At 37.0% G+C, this 19,647-nt stretch overlaps 1 protein-coding gene across 1 annotated transcript in view; it reads right to left on the bottom strand.

Moving 5' to 3' along the window:
- The window catches only part of WDR70 (WD repeat domain 70), a 125,300-nt gene that overhangs the window by 38,358 nt on the left and 67,295 nt on the right, over nucleotides 1-19,647 (bottom strand). Inside the window, exon 11 of the mRNA XM_030467976.1 lies at nucleotides 354-453. Within this exon, the coding sequence (XP_030323836.1) occupies nucleotides 354-453 (100 nt within the window). The remainder of the gene's footprint in view (nucleotides 1-353; nucleotides 454-19,647) is intronic.

Here is a 19,647-nt window from a genome sequence, read left to right as displayed (position 1 = left end):
AAAGAACTTAGTACTGGTCTCATTTTATTTTAGCTAATAATTTCATTGTGGTGTATTTTTAATTATAGCAAAGAAGACAGATAAGGAACTGTGCAATATAAACTAAAAAATTATCATAAAATATTCCTTAACTTCTGTAAAATGCACTTTTAGAGACACAGTACTGTGTGTTGTATCAAAATTAAGAGATGGAAACAGTAAACACTTCAGATTTAAATCACTTCTCTCTTAACTGTCTGTTCTCCATCATAAACAATTACATTTAACAATGATTTGTTTATTGAACAATTTGACTTTATAAAATTAAAACTGTCTTATATTCAACATATCAAAGGCTCTTTATAATCACCTACCTCCCCGGCTGGCAAGGACAGTACCATCATAAGAAAATGTCAAGCACGAAGTGTCAGTGCCTGGATCATGGGCTTGCCTGCAGTGGAACTTTGTGTGTACCTGTTTGTCAAACAAATAAAACATTAGAAATGTGCTTATTTCAAGATGGGATAATTCTTTCTTCATAGTATTTTGTGTACTCAGCTGCTATTCCTAAATTTCAATAGAAGACCCTGCATTTTTAGCAGGTATTGAAGATAAATATTTCCACAGTCTTTTAAGTATTTCATATATATTTCAGAACACACTTTCATAGTAAGAGCTTGAATGCAAATTCGACTTTTTCATAGCCTGAGCTATGCAGTCTATATTTTCACACTGTCAGTGCTCTTGGAAAATTCCCACTAGCACTGAATAAAGGTAGCTACTCCCGGTTAAGATAAAAATACATTTTAAGACAGTTCTCAATACTCCACTAACACTCACAGCTACAAAAATATCAAAATACAATATGCATATTTTGTAAAAGGCTTAGAAGATTACTTGGAAGAATTTGCTTTTGCCAGATTTAGTCCTTGCCAAAATTAACAGTTTATGTAACAGAATAAAGCTCAGATATTTCAAGGTTTGCGTTCCATTTTAGTTACAATAAAACTGAAGTTTCTGAATGCTAAGTTTATTTTTCATTATTTATCTTTTGCTGATAATTCTGAAGAAAGGTAACCATTAGTTCCAAGTTAACATTTTGCTCTTGTATAGAGCTGATTTCTAATTTACTAAGTCACTATTAAGCAAACACCAAAATAATTCTATTAAAAAGAGAGAAAAATTACATTTTAACACTTCTGTAGAATCCAGCTTTCCTACTTCCTAATCAAAACCAAAAGTCTAAGATAAGATACCACGATGAAAAGGGAAGGGGACATGAAAAAATAGGAAAAAGACAGTCACAGAATTGAAGGAACTTGAGACAGGTTAACTGCTTTTTTTAACACCTAGGAAATTACACTTCTCATTTGCCCCCTTTTCCTAACATAACAGTAATTTGTGTAGTTGTAAAATAAAGCAATCAAGAATTAAAGGTTGCCTGTGCAACTGTATCTCAACTTTCTATCTGTAAGATGAGGATTAAAAAGTGCTTTCTCAAGAAGAAAAATTAGTAACCTCAGAGTCCTTTATTTACCATAGTGAGATGTAGAATCACATCCTGAAGAGGACAAATACTAAGCAGTTGGTTAGTGATTACTAACCAATCTAAACACTGAAAGAGACACAGCTCTACAGAATAAAAACAGGAGATGTGATCATTTAAAGCAAATGCACAGACTGAATTAAACTTGTACAGAAATTGTCAGTGATTGTGTCCTCTAATTTCTGAGTATGCACCCTACTTAGGCACTTTTCATGGGCTATTTTGTATGCAAAAGACCCAAGCTAGTAAAGTAATTAGTGTTGTTTACTCCTTAAAATATTTGTTCTAAATTTGGCCCAAAGGTTAGGGAATCTTTGTGTGATTATGTTACTAATGACTACAAGCTTGTTTTGGTATGTAGTCAAGATTTGAGGAGTCTCATCAGTCATTCCCTCCACAAATGACTCTTCAACAAACAAAGGAGGACTTCACACACCAAGTAAATGCTTCTTACAGTATTTGGAGACAGAATGTGATAGACCACATTTAGCCATAGTACTTGTTTTGAAATGAACTGTCACTGCAAGTGAATTGTGCATATTCTGGAGAAACTCTAAGAACAGACCGCCGTTTACAACCACATGTCTTTGGTGGGAGTGTTTATAAATACTAAGGAACATATTTTGTGCATCCAATTACATAAAATTTTCCAAGCATGTTGTAAGAGATAAAGGATAAACTTCAAATTGGCTATCAAAACATAAATTTTCTGTAATTTGTTAAACATTAGCAAGCAATTAAAATTATGTGTTTTCTATCTAAGAAATCCACAGGATATTGCAAAAACCAAAAAAATGGCTAATAATCCCACTTAAAAATGACAGAAGCACTACAAAATGGTATCCAGCTATTTTAATCAATTGGAGCAACTTTGTTTGGGCTCCACAATACTTGTCAGTTCAACACTTCCATCCCTCTCTGGCAATGTCACAATGGCATACATGTATTAAAATAACTTTAGTTTTTTTTTTCATTGTGCTGCTCAACTTATTGCAAAGTTTTTTGTTTTCTTTCATTTCTTCTCAATCTGAAATTCCATCCTTTTGTTTTGTTTTGGATACAAATTAAAATAAAGAAAAAAAGATAGGAAACATTTTTCTCTGAAAAGGGTTGTCAGGCACTGGAATAGTCTGACCAGGGCAGAGTCACCATCCCTGGAGGGTCCCTAGGGTCATGGTTTAGTGGTGAGTAGATGATCCTGAACGTCTCTTCAAACCAAAGATATTCTGCAATCCTGTGATATAGGGTCCAACCAGTGCCTTTTCTTTTATGTTTTACTAGTAAAAAGACCCAATGTAGACAGACAGATCAGTAAATCACAAATGTTTCAGGATTTTTCTTCTTCTTCTTCTATGATCAAAGATACTGATTTTTATTTACCATGCACCTTCTCACTGAATTACCTATACCTCAAGCAGTTCTTAGACTTTTTCAACTGTCCCATAGAAAGAAAAAAAAAAAGCAAATTACAAATATCCAAGACTCATACATTTCTTGCCCCATAATCACAAAAACGAAAACGAGCACAAATTTAGTCTACCAAGCTTCCATGCCTTATGATTTCATGTAAAACGAGACTCATCAGAAAGGGACAGCATGAATGCATCAGCACTTGTGTTTGTCTTTAAAAATAAATTTCATCAGTTTACCAATAGAGATTGTTTTGCTAACTTTGAGCTCTGCAAGCTTGCCCTCCATATATTATTCTGCAAAGGAATATAACCCTGAATTGTAATACTAAATCATATATTCTAAAATGATTAAAGGTTGCTCTAAAAATGATAGAAGGTTGAACAAGAAATTTTTACATGCAAGTGTTCATTGCAGTTTCAAAGAAAATAACGTGTTTGGCCTTTGGCCTCTTAACATTTTTAACAGATGTCTAATCTTGCTAACAAATCATTAGCAAAAAATTGTTATCAGAATGTTTCTTGCTGGAAAGACATGAAACAACATAACTAATGTACACAATTCAAAAGTTTGTTTCAGGAAGGGGAGAGCACTGCAACACCAGATAAAGATGTAAAGATAATTATGGCAAAGTGTATCTACATTTCTCCCTCATTATCCCCACTCCTTTTGTTGCAGAGGTGCCTGCTATTATGGAGTTCTAGTCCTGTGCCATACAAAACTTGGCAAGTTCATCAGCCCTTAAATATTTTTAAAGATTTAGTTATTTCAGCAAATTCTGCAGTTACACTCTTCTGCAACTAGTTTGAAGGCTTTCTAACAATGTAAGCACTTTCTAGCTTTATATTAGCACATATATTTTTGTTAAGCAATTACAGCTGACTGGACTTGTGTGCAACATGAAATGACAGGCAGAAAACATGAAGCACATGTGAGAAAAGGCACAGATGCATCTATCAAAAAAACCGAGGATAACCAAAAAATGTCAGGGTTTATAATATCATTGCACTCTTCATAGAGAGGATGATTGCAGCACCAGTAATGAATATCCTTTGTCCTCCATCTATTGAAGGAGACCAATAAAGGAAGTGAAGAAGATAGCAGCCACAAGAAGTGTTCATAACAAATGAATGATCTACAGCAGAGCCACACGGTTACTGACCTGCATCACACAATTGCTCTCCTTCTCCCAATCCTAAATAAAACATATTTCAGGAAAAGAAGATAAGTCTGTTCACCTCAGAAATGCAAGACACACCCATGAGAAAAATACAGCGCTTCACTAATGAAATTTTTGAACTTTCCACATTGTTTCTACAATGAAATATTTGACAGTAAGTCAACACTTTACCAAGATAACGCTTCCCCTAACTCACCCTCTTCTTTTACCCAAAAACTAAATGTCCCAGCCAAGACATTCTTCCTTCTTGTTCCTAACATCTTCAAGATTTTTTTTAGAAGCTGAGGCAGTAAATTAAGGAGGGCCTTGGGGAGAGTGGGATCTACACAGATTGCTATATCAATCTTTTCCTGTAATACATATGCGTAGCAAAATTGTACTCATTTATTAGTGTGAATAGAGTCAATCAAGCATCCACAATCATGCCTACAGCAACAGGAACAAAACTACCCAATACTGAGTGTGCAACTAGCAATGCCCAATCTATTCCAGTTTGTTTCAGGGCACAAAAGCTGTATTATGAGTCATCTCTAGAGATGACTCCCATGCTTGCTTACCAGCTGCTCCCCTTCTTTCATATCAAGGAATGTTTCCAACTCTACTTGAGAGAGATGGAAATTAGAATTTGCACTGGTTTCAAATGTGAAGCAGGAGGGCAGGACTATCTGGGCAAAAATGCCAAAAAGGCAATTCCCAAGCCATGTAAAGGCTGTGTAAGATTTAAACAGGCAATTTCACTCAACTAAGATACTTTCAGTAAAATAAAACTAGGGGACACTGACAATATTCAACTGGAAAAATTAATAATTTTTTATTAAACATAAAAGCCTTCCAAGATAAAATATTATCACAGGCCAGTCTCAAGGTGACAAAGGCATGACCTATAAAGCTGCGAGAAAAAACCAAACCAAAACAATCAGAGACCTTTTTAGTCACAGCTGCAGAAAGATGTCCAGGTCTTTGTTGAAAGTGATCCCATCAGAGGCAGTCAGCAATCTCAGAGCTGTGATCACAGCTGATAAGACATACAGGTTCCCAGGGCACTAGTTACACTTTCCCCATCCCCCCTTCAGGCATATCTATCGAAGGATTCCTATTAGCTTTGCTTTCAATGATAATCTTAAAAAGAAACGTTCTGGGTTTAATGTATCACTTACAAATTATCAAGTCTACATATGCCAGCTGAATTCAAGAATTTCTCAGTTTTTTTCCTGACTAGGCTGTTGGAGACTATATCAAATGCTTTCCTGCAGACTCTGTTAACATGATCCCTGGGCTTTCAATTTAAGTGACAGTTCTTCAATACCACTTCCCCTAGTGTAGAAATGGATGTTGTTTCAGTAATGACCATACTGATGCAAAACAAGATTAACTTGTGAAATTTGAGGCTTTAGTGTTTACATGATTACACGGTTACTTCTCTGCGATGTTCTAACTCAGTGTCATCTACATGTATCATTAGCAGACCTGAAACACTCCTTCTGTTCTTACAATCCTCATTAACCAATTATGAACATACTAAGCTAATTTTATTTGCCATAACTAGGACATCTGACTGGCAGGTGTATTTAGTTGTCCCATGAGTCCATTATGCTCTCATATGTTACACCTCAGGCATTTTTCTAGGTGGAGAGATGATATGCTGGGGGAGACATCTTTTTGGATTTGGCTTTGTTTGGATTCTTTTAATATTCTGCATTGCAACGAAAAACTTACACAACCAGGAAAAAACAATAGAATATTTAACAACTCTGTAACTGTTTTAATTATTTTTAAAGTTTATAAAACCTTCACTCCCTTGCAATGAATCATGCATTAGATCATGGGACCATGAATAAAAAAACCCAGAAGTGTGAAATGCTTAGTCAGAAAATGTTGGGCTCTTATGGGAAACAGCATTCTTTGAAGAGAAGTTATACAGCAGTGTAGCCAATTAAGGCAAAAATTTTGTTAATTGCAATTGATAAAAAAATATATTGATATATACTGAGAAAAAAATCTGACATTTACACAGAAGCCAATGAAACAAGGCACCTAATAGGCTTGACTATATGGGTTTTAGACAAAACAAGGAAGCAAGCAGGCTGGCTTGCCTTGGAGATGTCTCTGAACCAACACAGAGTCTTTCCTATCTACCCCAACTTTCTTCACCACTTACAGGATTAAATTTCTAAGAACACTGCTGACCACAGGAACAATTTATTCTTATTTAAGTTAACTCATCAAGAAAGATTTTAGAAAGATGGCTACTTAGCAGTGTTGCTAAATATTTGCCTAGTGGTTTGAAAATTAAACCCCTGCTGAATGTTTAGCTGCACTGAACTCTGTATTTGAGAAAATTATCTTGGCCACAAAACCGATAAATATTAATAATAAAAATAGCTCTTGGAAATTATTCAGTTGGCTTCCTTTGGGGACTTTTTATACAGCATGAGAAAGATGCACAAGGATGTAAAAGTAACATTCCTTTGTATCTTTCCATAACTTATCTAAGCCATTCTATGGTCTCCTAGCAAATTCACGATTTCTCCTTTTTATTATCATAAATACAGCTTCTGTAAACAAAAAACCAAACAAAATCCCCCAAGAAAGCCCTGAAAATAAAACCACCACACCAACAAAAAGCAACAGAAAAGCCACAACACTCCTTTTGCCACTTTTTAAAAATAAATAACTCACTCCTAGACTCAATCAGCTGCTGAAGTTACCTTTACTTACAGAAAGAAATCAAATCTGATCAATGTTGTTCCATAAAAATATCATTAAAGATTTGGTTACAATATACTAGAAAGTGCACAGATTACTTCAAACTCACTTATGTCAACACCAGATGTTTAATATTGATTAAAGCAGCCTTTTGCCTATTGGCATTAAAATACAGCAAAAAATACAAACAGTGTAAATAGATACACTTACAAGTTGAAAAAAAAGGAGCTAAACCATGTATATTCCACCAAGATGGTGTATTTCTCCAAGAGGTGAATACTTTCACTAAACTTTTAGTAACACATAGTGAGCTACTACTTCTTCTACATTATTTATCTGATACTACCACCAGGTCTCTGTGATGCAGTCATCATCACCCTGTACATGAAGAAAGGAGAAAAGTCAAACTGTTCCAACTACCAAGGTATAACTCTGCTCTCCGTTGCTAGAAAAATCCTTGTAAGAATACTTTTGAAGAGATTAGTACCCGCTATAGCAGAGCAAGTTCTATCTGAAAGCCAATGTGGTTTCAGAGCCAATAGCAGTACCACAGACATGGTATTTGTTCTCAGACAACTGCAAGAGAAGTGCAGGGAACAGAACAAAGGTCTTTATGTGACATCCATTCACCTCACTAAAGCTTTTGACACTGTGAGTAGAAAGGGCCTGTGGCAAATCTTGGAACAATTAGAGTGTCCCCCCAAGTTCCTCAAAATGATCCTGCTACATGAGGATCAGCAGGGCCAAGTCAGATATGGTGATGCACTCTCTGAATCCTTCCCAATAATCAATGGTGTGAAACAAGGCTGTGTTCTCACACCTACTCTATTCACAATCTTCTTCAGCACGATGCTCCAAAGGGCCATGGCAGACCTTGATGAAGAAAATGGCATTTACATCCAATAGGTACCAATGGGAGCCTATTCAGCCTAAAGCCATTGAAGGCCCACACCAAGACCCGAAATCACCAGGTCCCAGAGTTGCTTTTTGCTGACAATGCCGCCCTCGTTGCTCACACAGAAGCAGCTCTGCAGTGCTTAACATCCTGCTTTGCAGAGGCTGCAGATCTTCTGGGGCTGGAAGTCAGCTTGAAGAAGACAGAAGTTCTTTACCAGCCTGCACCACAGGAAGACTTCCATCATCCCCACATCACCATAGGTAAATGGTAAAAGAGCTTAAGCCAGTCCAGCAGCTTAGCTCTCTGGGATGCATTATTTCCTCAGATGCCAAGATCAACAAAGAGATAGACAACAGATTATCAAAGGCACACAGTGCATTCAGAAAACTTCATAAAAGAGTCTGGAGCAATAAACACCTGAAAAAAAGTACAAAGATTGGTGTCTACAGAGCCACTGTACTGTCTACACTTTTATATGGGTCTGAATCATGGGTCATCTACTGCCACCACCTGTGATTCCTTGAACTCTTCCATCAGTGCTGCCTCCCTACAACCCTAAACATCCACTGGACTGACTGTGTGACCAATGTCACTGTCCTTTAACAGGCAGGGGTCACCAGGCCCTGATACTGAGGACACAGCTGTGCTGAGCAGGGCACATCTCCAGGACGGAGGATCACCACCTCCCTAAGAGAGATACAAGGACTCCCTGAAACAATGCCTGAGCTTTGGCCATACTGGCTGCCATCAGTGGTCCCCTCTGGCCTCCAGTCGGGAGACATGGAGACACTGCATCCATAACACTGCTGCCTCCTTTGGGAACACATACAAAATCAGACTGAAGGAGAAAAGACAGCACAGAAAGCACTCTACTTAGTATTTAAATAAATACAATTTTTTAAAAAATGGATTTGGTTTTACTTATTCTCCTGGAAAGGCAAAGAAGGAAGAATGCCTCAGTTAAAAGGGCAAGTAGCATTTTGCCATATGGTATATTTTAGTGATAGAATGGGTGTTCTTTACACAGAGTGGTTGAGATTAAAAGCTTAATATACATCAGACTGATTTTCAAATACCACAGATACTTTAATTTTTTTAAAGCCTCTAAAAAAGAAAAAAACCTACCATTATTCAGCAAATCGAGTTGTTGAGAGAAGTAATTTTTGAGAAAATCACTTTTAGGTGTTGGGGGATATGTATTTTTTAACAGCTAAAGATATGTTGCTATTAATCTGCAAGATGTAGAGATGCTCAATGTCCTCAGTTCCCATTACTTTGAACTCAAGAGTTTTACCTGATGAATTTAGCAGTATCAGGATTAGGCTACTTTATTTTATTTTCAAGCAGTATTCTTATTACAGTTTCATGATCACTTCTTTGACATTGCATTTTTTCTCACAAAAGTTTTATGTAACTGACTAGCTAAATAAGCAAAACAACAGAAAACCCTGCAATTTTTAATAACTGTTTTCTCCAAGAGGTTTGTATTGACTGAACACAGCATTCCAGAGAGAAAAGAAATAAAATCCCTTAGCTTCAGAGCCTGTAAAAGCAAAGGTGCAAATAACACATTCACTGCTTTCACGTGTAACACATTACAGTGTCAGTCACTCCTTCTATGTGTATAATACACAGTTGCTGAATGATTTTTTGACAAAATGTGATTTTGTTCACAACAAATTATCACTGCGTAGTGTATCTGAATTCATATGTACCTCATAAACAACCTACTGTCTTTAATAACTCTGGAAGTTTAGGTTTTGTGGTAGCATCAACTTCAAACCCCCCCCCCCAAATTTTCATATTTAAAGATATTTCATAAAATAAATTAAATTTTAAACCAAGATTTCACTGCTTCTGCAAGAGGAGGCTCTGGTATACTTTGATTTGATTCTGACACTCAATACTGAAACTGTGTGAAAATGAGTGTTCTGGTTCTAAGATACACTATACTTACCTATCTATACTGCACAACACCTGGTCAGGTCAGTTTTCTGAGCTAGCCTACAGAGCAAAAATAAAGTATCTAAGTAATAGGAAGAGTGAAAAATCTTGTAACATCTTTCTGAACAATGTGGTTTGTTGTTCTACACTGAGAGTCCTGAGAACATTTCAAACATGAATCACTTTTCAAGTATCTGTTTGTCTCTGAGGAGTGCAGAATAGTTCCAGAAATTTTCATTCTGCAATCAGCCTGTTCCTCTACTGCTAATGTGGCTCCAAACCCTCTTCTCCTTTTCCATTTTATGACACTCTGTAGTACCTCTCCAGACAACAACTATCCTTCCCCAGCAGCATCCCTAAAATTCTTCTCCATCCAACAAAAAGATGCATTTTTTCATCCCAGCTTTCCAGTTTCATTTCAGCATTGTATTTCACACTCATGCCTGGCAGCTCTGTATTTCTTCTCCATCAGTGGCACATTCAGAGCACAGGGAGACACATGAATTGCTATTTGTGAAAGTTGTATTGCAGAAATCTCACTTGAATTCTTCACTTTTCACCCATTTGCTGCAGCTGTCTTTCTCTCTCCATTACAAGGCAATATTGCCTTCTCCTCCATCCTTACTCCTTGCCAACATCATTAAAATTCCTTCCTGAGTCTCAACAGAAAAAGAAAAGTCAATGCTACCCCATCCTCATTCCTATCAGAAACAGAAAAAAATACCATCTTTCCCATTCTTCATTGTTTTATCAGGTCCAGAATCTCCTATACATCTTTTTTACATGTTGTCTCCCTTCTTCACTATAATCCCTCTAATCCATGATTCTCTCTTTCTCTCAGTTTCACTAGCTATTCACTATTACTTAATCTCCTTGGTTACTAAACAATGCATTTTAAAAAAACCTTCTTCACAACCATGACTACCAATATCTTCTATAAAACTGTAAAACTACCCTCCTCTGTCTGCTTAACATCTTAGTTCATCTTCACATCTTGTGGATGTTAAGAAACTGGCAATTAAATTCAATATAATCAAAGCTGTTTCTGATTTGCTTACCTGGATACCCTATTTTCTCAATTTGCCTAGATGCTCTTTTAAAAATTAATTTTAAGAACCATAGAATCACAGAATTTTCAGAGTTGAAAGGGACATTTAAGACCATCTAGTTCCCGTCCCCTGCCATGGGCAGGGACATCTCCCACTAGATAAGGTTGCTCAGAGCCCTCTCCAGCCTGGCCTTAAAAACTTCCAGGGATGGGACTTTCACCCCCTCTATGGGCAACCTGTGCGAGTCTCACCACCCTCATGGTGAAGAACTTCTTCTTAACATCCAATCTAAATCTATCCCCCTCTAGTTTGAATCCATTTCCCCTAGTCCCATGACTACCTGACCAGCTTTCTTGTAGCTCCCTTCAGATACTGGAAGGCTACAATAAGGTCTTTTTTAAGCCTTCTTCTCTCCAGACTGAATAACCCCAACTCTCTCAGTCTATCTTCATAGGAGAGATGCTCCAGCCCTCTGATGATCCTCATGGCCCTTCTCTGGACACACTCCAGCACCTTCATGTCTGTCCTGTAAAAGGGGCTCCAGAAATGGATGCAGTGCTCCAGGTGGGGTCTCATGTGAGCAGAGTAGAGAGGGAGAATCAACTCCTTCGACCTGCTGGCCATGATGCAGCCAAGGATAGGGTTTAGCTTTCTGGGCTGCAACTGTACACCAGTGGCTCACGTTGAACTTCTCATCCATCAGCACCCCCAAGTCCTTTTCCTCAGGGCTTCTCTCAAGCCAGTCACTTCCCAGCCTATATAGATGCTTGACATTGCCTCAACCCAGATGCAGGAGCTTGCACTTGGTCCTGTTGAACTTCATGAGGTTGGCATGGGCCCACCTCTCCAAGGTCCTTCTGGATGGCATCCTTTCCCTCCAGTGTGTCAGCTACACTACACAGTTTGGTGTCATCAGTGAATTTGCTGAGGGTGCACTCAATGCCACTGCCCATGTCGCTGATAAAGACGTTAAACAAGTCCATACCCAGTACTGATCCTTGAGGGACTCCACTTGTCTCTGGCCACCACTTGGATATTTACCCACTGACAGCCATTCTTTGGGTGCAGCCATCAAGCCAGTTCTCAATCCACCAAGTGGTCCATCCATCAAACCCATGTTTTACGAGCTTGGAGACCAGGATGTAGTGCGGGACAGTGTTAAAGGCTTTGCTCAGGTCAAGGTAAATGGTGTCAGTTGCTCTTCCCTTGTCTATTCATGTTGTGACCTTTTCACAGAATGCCACAGGGTTTTGTAGGCACAATTTGCCCTTGGTGTACCTGTGTTGACTATACCCAATCACCTCTTCATTATTCTTCTGCTTCAGAATTGCCTCCAGGAGGATCTTTTCCATGATCTTGCTGGGCATCGAGGTGAGACTGACCAGCCTATAGTTCCCCGGACCTTCCTTCTTTCTTTCCCTTTTTGAAAATGGGGGTTATATTTTCCCTCTTCCAGTCAGTGGGGACTTCACCAGAAAAAGAGAAGTGTTGTTATATGCATCACAATGTGTCACATCCTTTCTGTCATGAACTGTAAATTACACCATAATAAATCTAATCAATAACTCACAGCTGGCATTACTACTTTGATGTCTTTTCCTTTTTGTTTCCTTGAGAATGAGTTTACTTTTCAGGCCCACTGTCACCTAATTTTGAATTCTTTAACAGCTGTATTTTACCAGTGACTTAAATATATATTCTTCCAACAACAGCAATTAAAGATCATTTACTTAATCCTCAAGCACTTTCTCACATAAAGAAAAACTAAGTAAAACCCAATAAAGCCACCATTTCCATTTCCGTAACATATAGATGTGCAGTAAACTATGGTGTTAAAATGACCAAAAAAAAGTGGGAAGCACTAGTATCTGATTTTGCACACTGCCTACCTTTGTTAGTAGCTATAAAGCTGCTAACATCTTGACACCAAAGGAGTCTGACACAACCACATTGGCTTCATAAGAACAATAAAAGATGAAATTTGCTTTAAATGCACAGACAGTAGCACAGATTAGTTCAGTTCTGCCTTGCCCTCCAACCTCAGTGCAGCAGCCAAGAAACAACAGTGATCTGTCTGGACTGCAGAAAATATTCCTACATCCTTGTCAACTCCTACTCAGTTCAGCAGCACACTTTCACACATCAAATATCAAAATGAACCAGGTATTTGCATATTAGTAATAAGTGACATGCCAACAGCTGGCAATGCAATGCTTTCTGCTCACTGGAACAGGTGCCCCAGTTCCAAAACAAATCACTCAAGCTCTTGAAGGCAGTCTTGAATATAAGCCCTTGCTGCAAAGGCAGGAACACTCTACCTGTACTCGCTGTGCTTTTGCACACCCTGGTGGAACAGCCTCTATAAAGGTGACAACACTATTCTCTGGTGTTCTCCACAAGATGAAACTTGCTTGCAGGTCTTGGGCTCAATCTGCTCCCCAAATGAGACCACACACCAGCACAGTGGTGAGGGCAATGAAACAGGCTAGAAAGTAAGGAGTTAGGATACAGTGCTATTTATATGCTCTTACTAGAGTATACACTGACCACAGCAGATACATTTATCAGGAGCTTAGTGCCCATTAAAAAACATGGTCCATGGTCGTACAATTAATTGGATTTTTCCAGAATATTTCACTCTTTGTATGCAAACTGGCACAGTAGTTTCTAATTTGGACATCTTATTCCATCCTTAATAAAATGCATTACAACAAACATTAAGTGTACATTTTTAGTGCTGATTACAGGTAACTGCTTTGGTCACACAGCAATCACAGAAAACCAAGCCAAATCCGAAAGGGATACATAAACATGGTAAATCAGGTAATAGTAACTATAAAGGCATTTTTTAAAATCTCCATGGATTACTTAACCTGAATGTAAATTCCATACCTTGATTTCTCTTAAGAGTACCTTGTTTAAATTACTAGAGCTTAGAATGATTAAAAACATTCAGACATTCTATTAAACTAGATATTCAGTAAGTTTGTGGGCATACTTAAAAGACATATAGACACCCCGTATGTATATTTATGCATAGTATATGAAATATATAGGTAATCTCTTATCCTACTCCAAATCTAGTTCTCCATCCCATGAGAAATTCATCAGAACTTGGTCTGAGGAAGGCAGCTGTTCCATGGATGTATCTGATTTCAGTCTGTGTAGTATCACTGCAGTCATACATTAAATAAAACACAGCTGGATAACACTCCACCTATTTCATCACCTTCTCTGCTAACTGTTTAGCACCAACATCTGTTGAAAACAAACTTCAGGAAAAAAGAGATATCACTAAAAAAAAAACCTTTCTTATAAAATATTTTTCACTGGAAAGTGAAATATGTACTCACCTGTAAATAAAGCCAAATATATATTCAATTAGGTTTTTACCCGAATTTGAAAGAACTTTGCTCACTGAAGACTGTCTTACAAAAAATGCAGTATTGCTACAAATACTTTTCATTTCATATGACTGGTTTAGTCTATACCTGCTTCCAAGAGATGGAATAGTTGTGTTTATCTTCTCATGGATAATGATGGACACAAAAAATTACTTCTTTCTTTTATGATCTTATTATGAATTTCCTCCAAATGCCATGCATATTTTTTAATTAAAGTTAACTAGACTTACAAGGTGTTCTTTAGAAATTGAGAGCAGTCCATACTGTATTAAGTCCAGCTATTTAAGCACATTTAAAACTTATATATCTCTTAATGTCATAAAACTGAGCCTGTTTCAAAACAAATCACTCCCTTATTCTATTGAAGTAAAAAAATTATTTTAATTTTCTGTTTCTCATTGGTAAATTTGTTTTCTCTTAATTATATAGTTGGAAAAGACTATGCACAAGCACAGTACAACATTAAAGTATGGGTTTCCTAGGCCAGTGACAATGGCATACATGAAAATCCCACAACTCTTCTTAACCATCTGCTATGTTAGATGTCTGAAAAAACTAGAAATTTATGGTATTTAAAATAAGAGCAGAAAAAAATAAGAAGAAAAATAAAAGTTCTCTATAGTAAGAATTGAGGAGAATCGAGGAGGGAAATACAAATTACACTTCAAAAGTTTAAAAATTCCCAATCATTATTTTAGATATTTTTCATTCTCTGAAATAACTATTTCATTGTAAAAAAAACCCTTTAATCTTCTTTTTTTGTAACAAAATCCAAACCTAGAAACCAAACTCAGCTAGTTCTTGGTAGACTGTTTTCTAAACTTCACATTACCCTTCATGAATACCCTCAAAAAAGAAAGCTTTATAAAAGTAATGAATTGATGAGAAAAATGAAGCCTGCAAGAGATACATCCAAATAAGAAGCTGGAAGGAGACTAAAAGCCCATAAATTAACCCAAGAGACAGATGAAGCATATGCAGACAGGAAGTTCCAAATCCTCATTCAGTATGCTCCAAAGATCAGAAGTTATTATTTCCTAACTGTTTTGTTCTGAAATAAATCCACTTCATCAAGCTGTAACAACTTTCCTTTCAGAACTATTTTAAACACGGAGTTTTAGGCTTCTTCAGTAAAATAAACTTAATGACCAAGAATTACAGAAATATACTTTTAATTGCTTTTACAAAATTCACTGTATAAACCTGCTGTACATCTACCTCCTTAAAGAAATGGTGACGTACTATGAACCACAATGAGAAACATTTGGAGGCAAAATTAGCTTCCTAATATACACATCAAGCACTTTTTTTATTATTATTATTTTTTTAAATTATTTTTTTTTACTTACAAACTCTCTTAGGTTGTAAACTAATGAAGTGTTCAGCTTGCTTAAGCAAAGGTCATTTAAAGGCCATTTTTCTGACTACTCTGGAGCTCACTTCTTGTTAGAACAAAATGTAGAATCTCTACTTTTCATTTTTTGCCCCTAGAAATTTTGTCTAAAATAGCAAAGCTAGATCAAGAAGGCTCTTCTGTTTCACTCTTTTTCATTATTTCACCTTTCTAATTCTTCAACATCATTCATTCTACACTAGTAACTAACAGTATGATATTACTAAAGCCAATCATGTTGCTATATGCCTACTCTCTTTGTCTCAAATTGTCATTGTGAAATTATTCCTGTAAGCTCTTCTGCTATTTTCGTAGCAAAGAAAGATATATAATCCTTGTGGGATAAGCCTTTTTCCTTTAACCATACATGATTCCAAAGTAAAATCCTTTATGCTATTTTCACTGGGGTGAGACAGTCTTTAAGATTTAGAATTGCCTTTCATCACTATATTAGATAGTGCAAACATTTAGATAGTTCTTAACTATAAATGTTTATCACACCAGAGAGAAATGCACTTAGAAATACAGCAGGGCACATTTTATCTTAGCATATGATTGTCAGATTCTTTACTGCAGCTTTCTTCAGGGTATAGACAGTGATGTACTGGCTAAACCAGACGTATACAAAAAGAAGTAATATATGAATCTGTTAATATTTGCTGCTTGCAAGCCCGTGTGTGATTTCCAGTTTCTGGAGCAGACGTCTGGCACATATACCTATGGAATGAAAGGGTGGAATATTATGGATATGGAAAACTTACCTTAAGTTTGAAAGGGGAACATAGTATATTTGGATATCTTTCATCTTGTATTTACACAAGAAATTTCCAGATGTAGCCAGACTGCCCTCTTCAAAGCATGAAGCATGTTACAAACTTAGGGGAAATTGGAAGATTTGTCTGCTGTTTAGCTCTAGTATTAATATACAGCAAATTTAAGAATAGTAATTGTAAATTGTCTCTGTTAAGTATTGACATTTCACTGAAATTATTTCAGTGCTTTGAAGACATCAGTATTAACCCAAAGTTCTACATAAGAAAAACCAAAACCAAATACCCAAATAGACAAGTAAATATTCCATGGCCAAAAGATTAATAAAATCTAGTTGGTGTGAAGAGAGCACAATCCTTAAATGCTGTGACGAAGCAGATGCCAAAGATATACCACGATATTTATCTGGTAGAGCTGCAACAGCATATGCACACTACTAAAGCCTTTTAGTAGACAAGACATAAGACATACATTTCAAGAACCTACTACTGAGAGCTATGTCTTCTGCATCTCTATGCAGAAAGCAACCCTTTGCAGTGCAAATATCCAACAATCTAATCCTACCAATGCATGGGTATAAACTTCAAGTTCTGCAGAAAATATCTACAGCAAGTCTCAGATCTTATTACTCTGATTTGGCAGCATCAGCTGTAAAATCCATCAAGGACAGCAAAGAAAGGATTACCAAAAAATTTCCAAATAAAACCTGGGCTTGTATCTCTACTCAGAAGCAAAAGGATCCTATTTAGGAAAAAAAAATAATTTTAAAAGTATCTTACATGGTATTTTTGCATTACCTAAATTTGTGGTACTAGTTATATAGTATTTCTTCAAAATGCCTCCAGTACTTGTAAAACCTTTTTTCTCTGAATAGTCTACCTTAAAACTTCATACTGCTCACCACAAAACTTAAGCTTACAAAAACCCTTTCAAAGGAAACAATCACTAAAGAGAGAAATGTATTTATCTTACACCTGTAAGTCATGTAATTATTTTAAAAATACTTTTAACATGAGTATTTGTAATTAAAAGGTACAGGCCTTAGATCTGTTTAACTTCAGTACATGCTGTGGCATCACACTTTTATTCCCCTTACATTTTGAGGATAAGGTGGCTTACAGGCAGTGTGTGGAAAAGAGGTTACTGGGATTACCACTTGATCACACCATTTTGATGTAGGGATATTGATGTAGGCAGTACATCAGTACAGTGTTGCATGTTATTACATATTGTACATTGTAAGTCCTCTGAAATAATTTTGAGCTTTAGGTAAATTATTTTAAACTTACAAAGTTGCATAAATTATTCCAGCAATTTCAAATCAGATAAAGTTTTAAAGCCAGAAAAAAGGAAAACACTAGCAAAGCTGTAGATCTGCAGTACAATAGTAGATGCTCACTTCTGAGCAGCAAATGCCTGAAGAATGGCATTGGCTCCATGGATCTATTCACTCAGCAGTATGGTCTTGCAAAAAGCTCTGAATGAGCAAACACAGGCAAGATGAGGATCTGAACTGCAGGTTCAGGGCAGTTTTACCACACTGCCCAGTGATTCAGTAATTTTCAGGGTCCTGTCTTATTGTGACCACTAATGCCCTCCAACTCTCCATATTTCCCAGACACTCTATATCTCAGAAAACTGAGAGAGTACTAATGTGTTTTATGTTATGATTGACTATTTCACACCATTGTTTCCACTATTCATTGCAAGCTTTAAGGAAGTTATATTTTATGTCCTTTGAAGCTGTTATTTTAAGCCAAGCTGACAATGTTCATAATATTTCAAACAAGCTGACAGATTGTACTGCTAATGTGCACTGTAAATGCATATGTACGTGAACCTTAAAGAAAAACCATGCACTGACAAAATAACACATGTGAGAAAATAATACAGATTTATGACACATTTCTGAGGCAGGTGATAATAATGGATCATGACCATGCTGAGGAAGTTTGGAGACAGGCAAGGCAGAGCTGGAATGCATTTGGCTAGCTTCAGCATTAGCAAGTTGCCAATGTTAGTGTCACGAAGACAAAAAAGTCTTCTTCCAAAAGTTCCAAAACTGCAGTTGGAAGATTTGGAATTGCACCAAAGAACAGTGGAAGCAGAAAACTGAAAGAAACACTCACAGCGTGCATTACTAGTCAGAACTAAAAAAGGGAATGGCTCACACACCAAAATACTGACACAATACAATTTTTTAAAAGTAGATACTGAGATGGCTCTAGGTGGCCTGAAAAAAAACAACTAACTCATGACCCTAACTTTGACATCAGAAGGGATGATAAAACGTGGGATATAAAAGGTCTTGTTTCTTTCTAAATTTAAAAAAGTCAAAGAATTAGTTGTGCCTGCATGCTGTGACTAATTTCTGCACTACAGAGCAGAAAACACAAATTATGCCACAGTGGTGATGGAGATGCCACCCAGGCTGATTTTTAATGTTTACCCTTTGATATACAAAGCAGTAGGATTCCTGAAGACAGGTGCAAAGTTACCATACCAAAGGAGTAGAGGATAATAAACTCGTAACTAGTAGTCAAAAGCTCTGACTACAGTGGCAAAGAAGATTTCTGGGAGGTTCTTCAGGGTACTTCTGCCACCCTGTAAAGTGGTGTTGTCTTTGTGATCCCCCTGAATGGTTTCTGACCAGCACTGCAGCACTATGCCTGCCTCTCATGAACCTCCCCTTCTGCTGCAGGGAAGGGCATTATCAAGGTATCCACATCTGCCCCTGGGTACTGCCCTTTTTATGACCCTTCTCCTGTGGAAAAGCCAGGGCTGTATGTTTTCACTGAAGCAAAGAGAAACCTCCCTGTCTCTGAAGTAGGCTTTATGTTTGACAGGAGTTTTTACTCCTCTCAAAAATAAATGTGTCTAAAAATCTTCACAGACATTAGGCTAACAGGCACTATGGACAGTGCAGAGTGGGAGCCATACTATCTGGTAGGAAAACCTTCCTACTTTTAGTTGTGCTGTTGCTGTCATAAGCAGGAACAGTGAACAGCAAGGTTGAAATGTCATTTATATTTTTGCTTAAACACAAAAAATTAATTCAAACTCTTAAAACAGGCTTTTATCAGACCATCACTGGCACAGCAACACAGTCAACTAAGTTATAGTCAACTTTAAACACCTTCCTGAATCTGTCCTCCTTCCTGCAGCATACGTGCCAAATTCATAGTCTAGAATAATGCCAGAATCATTCCTAACTTATCAAGTATAAAAAATTAGAGCAACAATTTTCTGCTTTCAAACACTAGTGATTCTTGTTACAGACTCAATAGAGCCTTCTCAAGGTAAACACAAATGCTGTTTTAATTTTGACTTGAAACAGTGCTGTGCAGCAGATCTGTGTATACAGTTT

Source organism: Calypte anna, chromosome Z, assembly GCF_003957555.1.
Source record: "Calypte anna isolate BGI_N300 chromosome Z, bCalAnn1_v1.p, whole genome shotgun sequence".
In the NCBI taxonomy this organism is placed as follows: Eukaryota; Metazoa; Chordata; class Aves; order Apodiformes; family Trochilidae; genus Calypte; species Calypte anna.
Note: the sequence above shows the minus strand (reverse complement) of the source record. Positions and strands in the feature narration are given on the sequence as shown.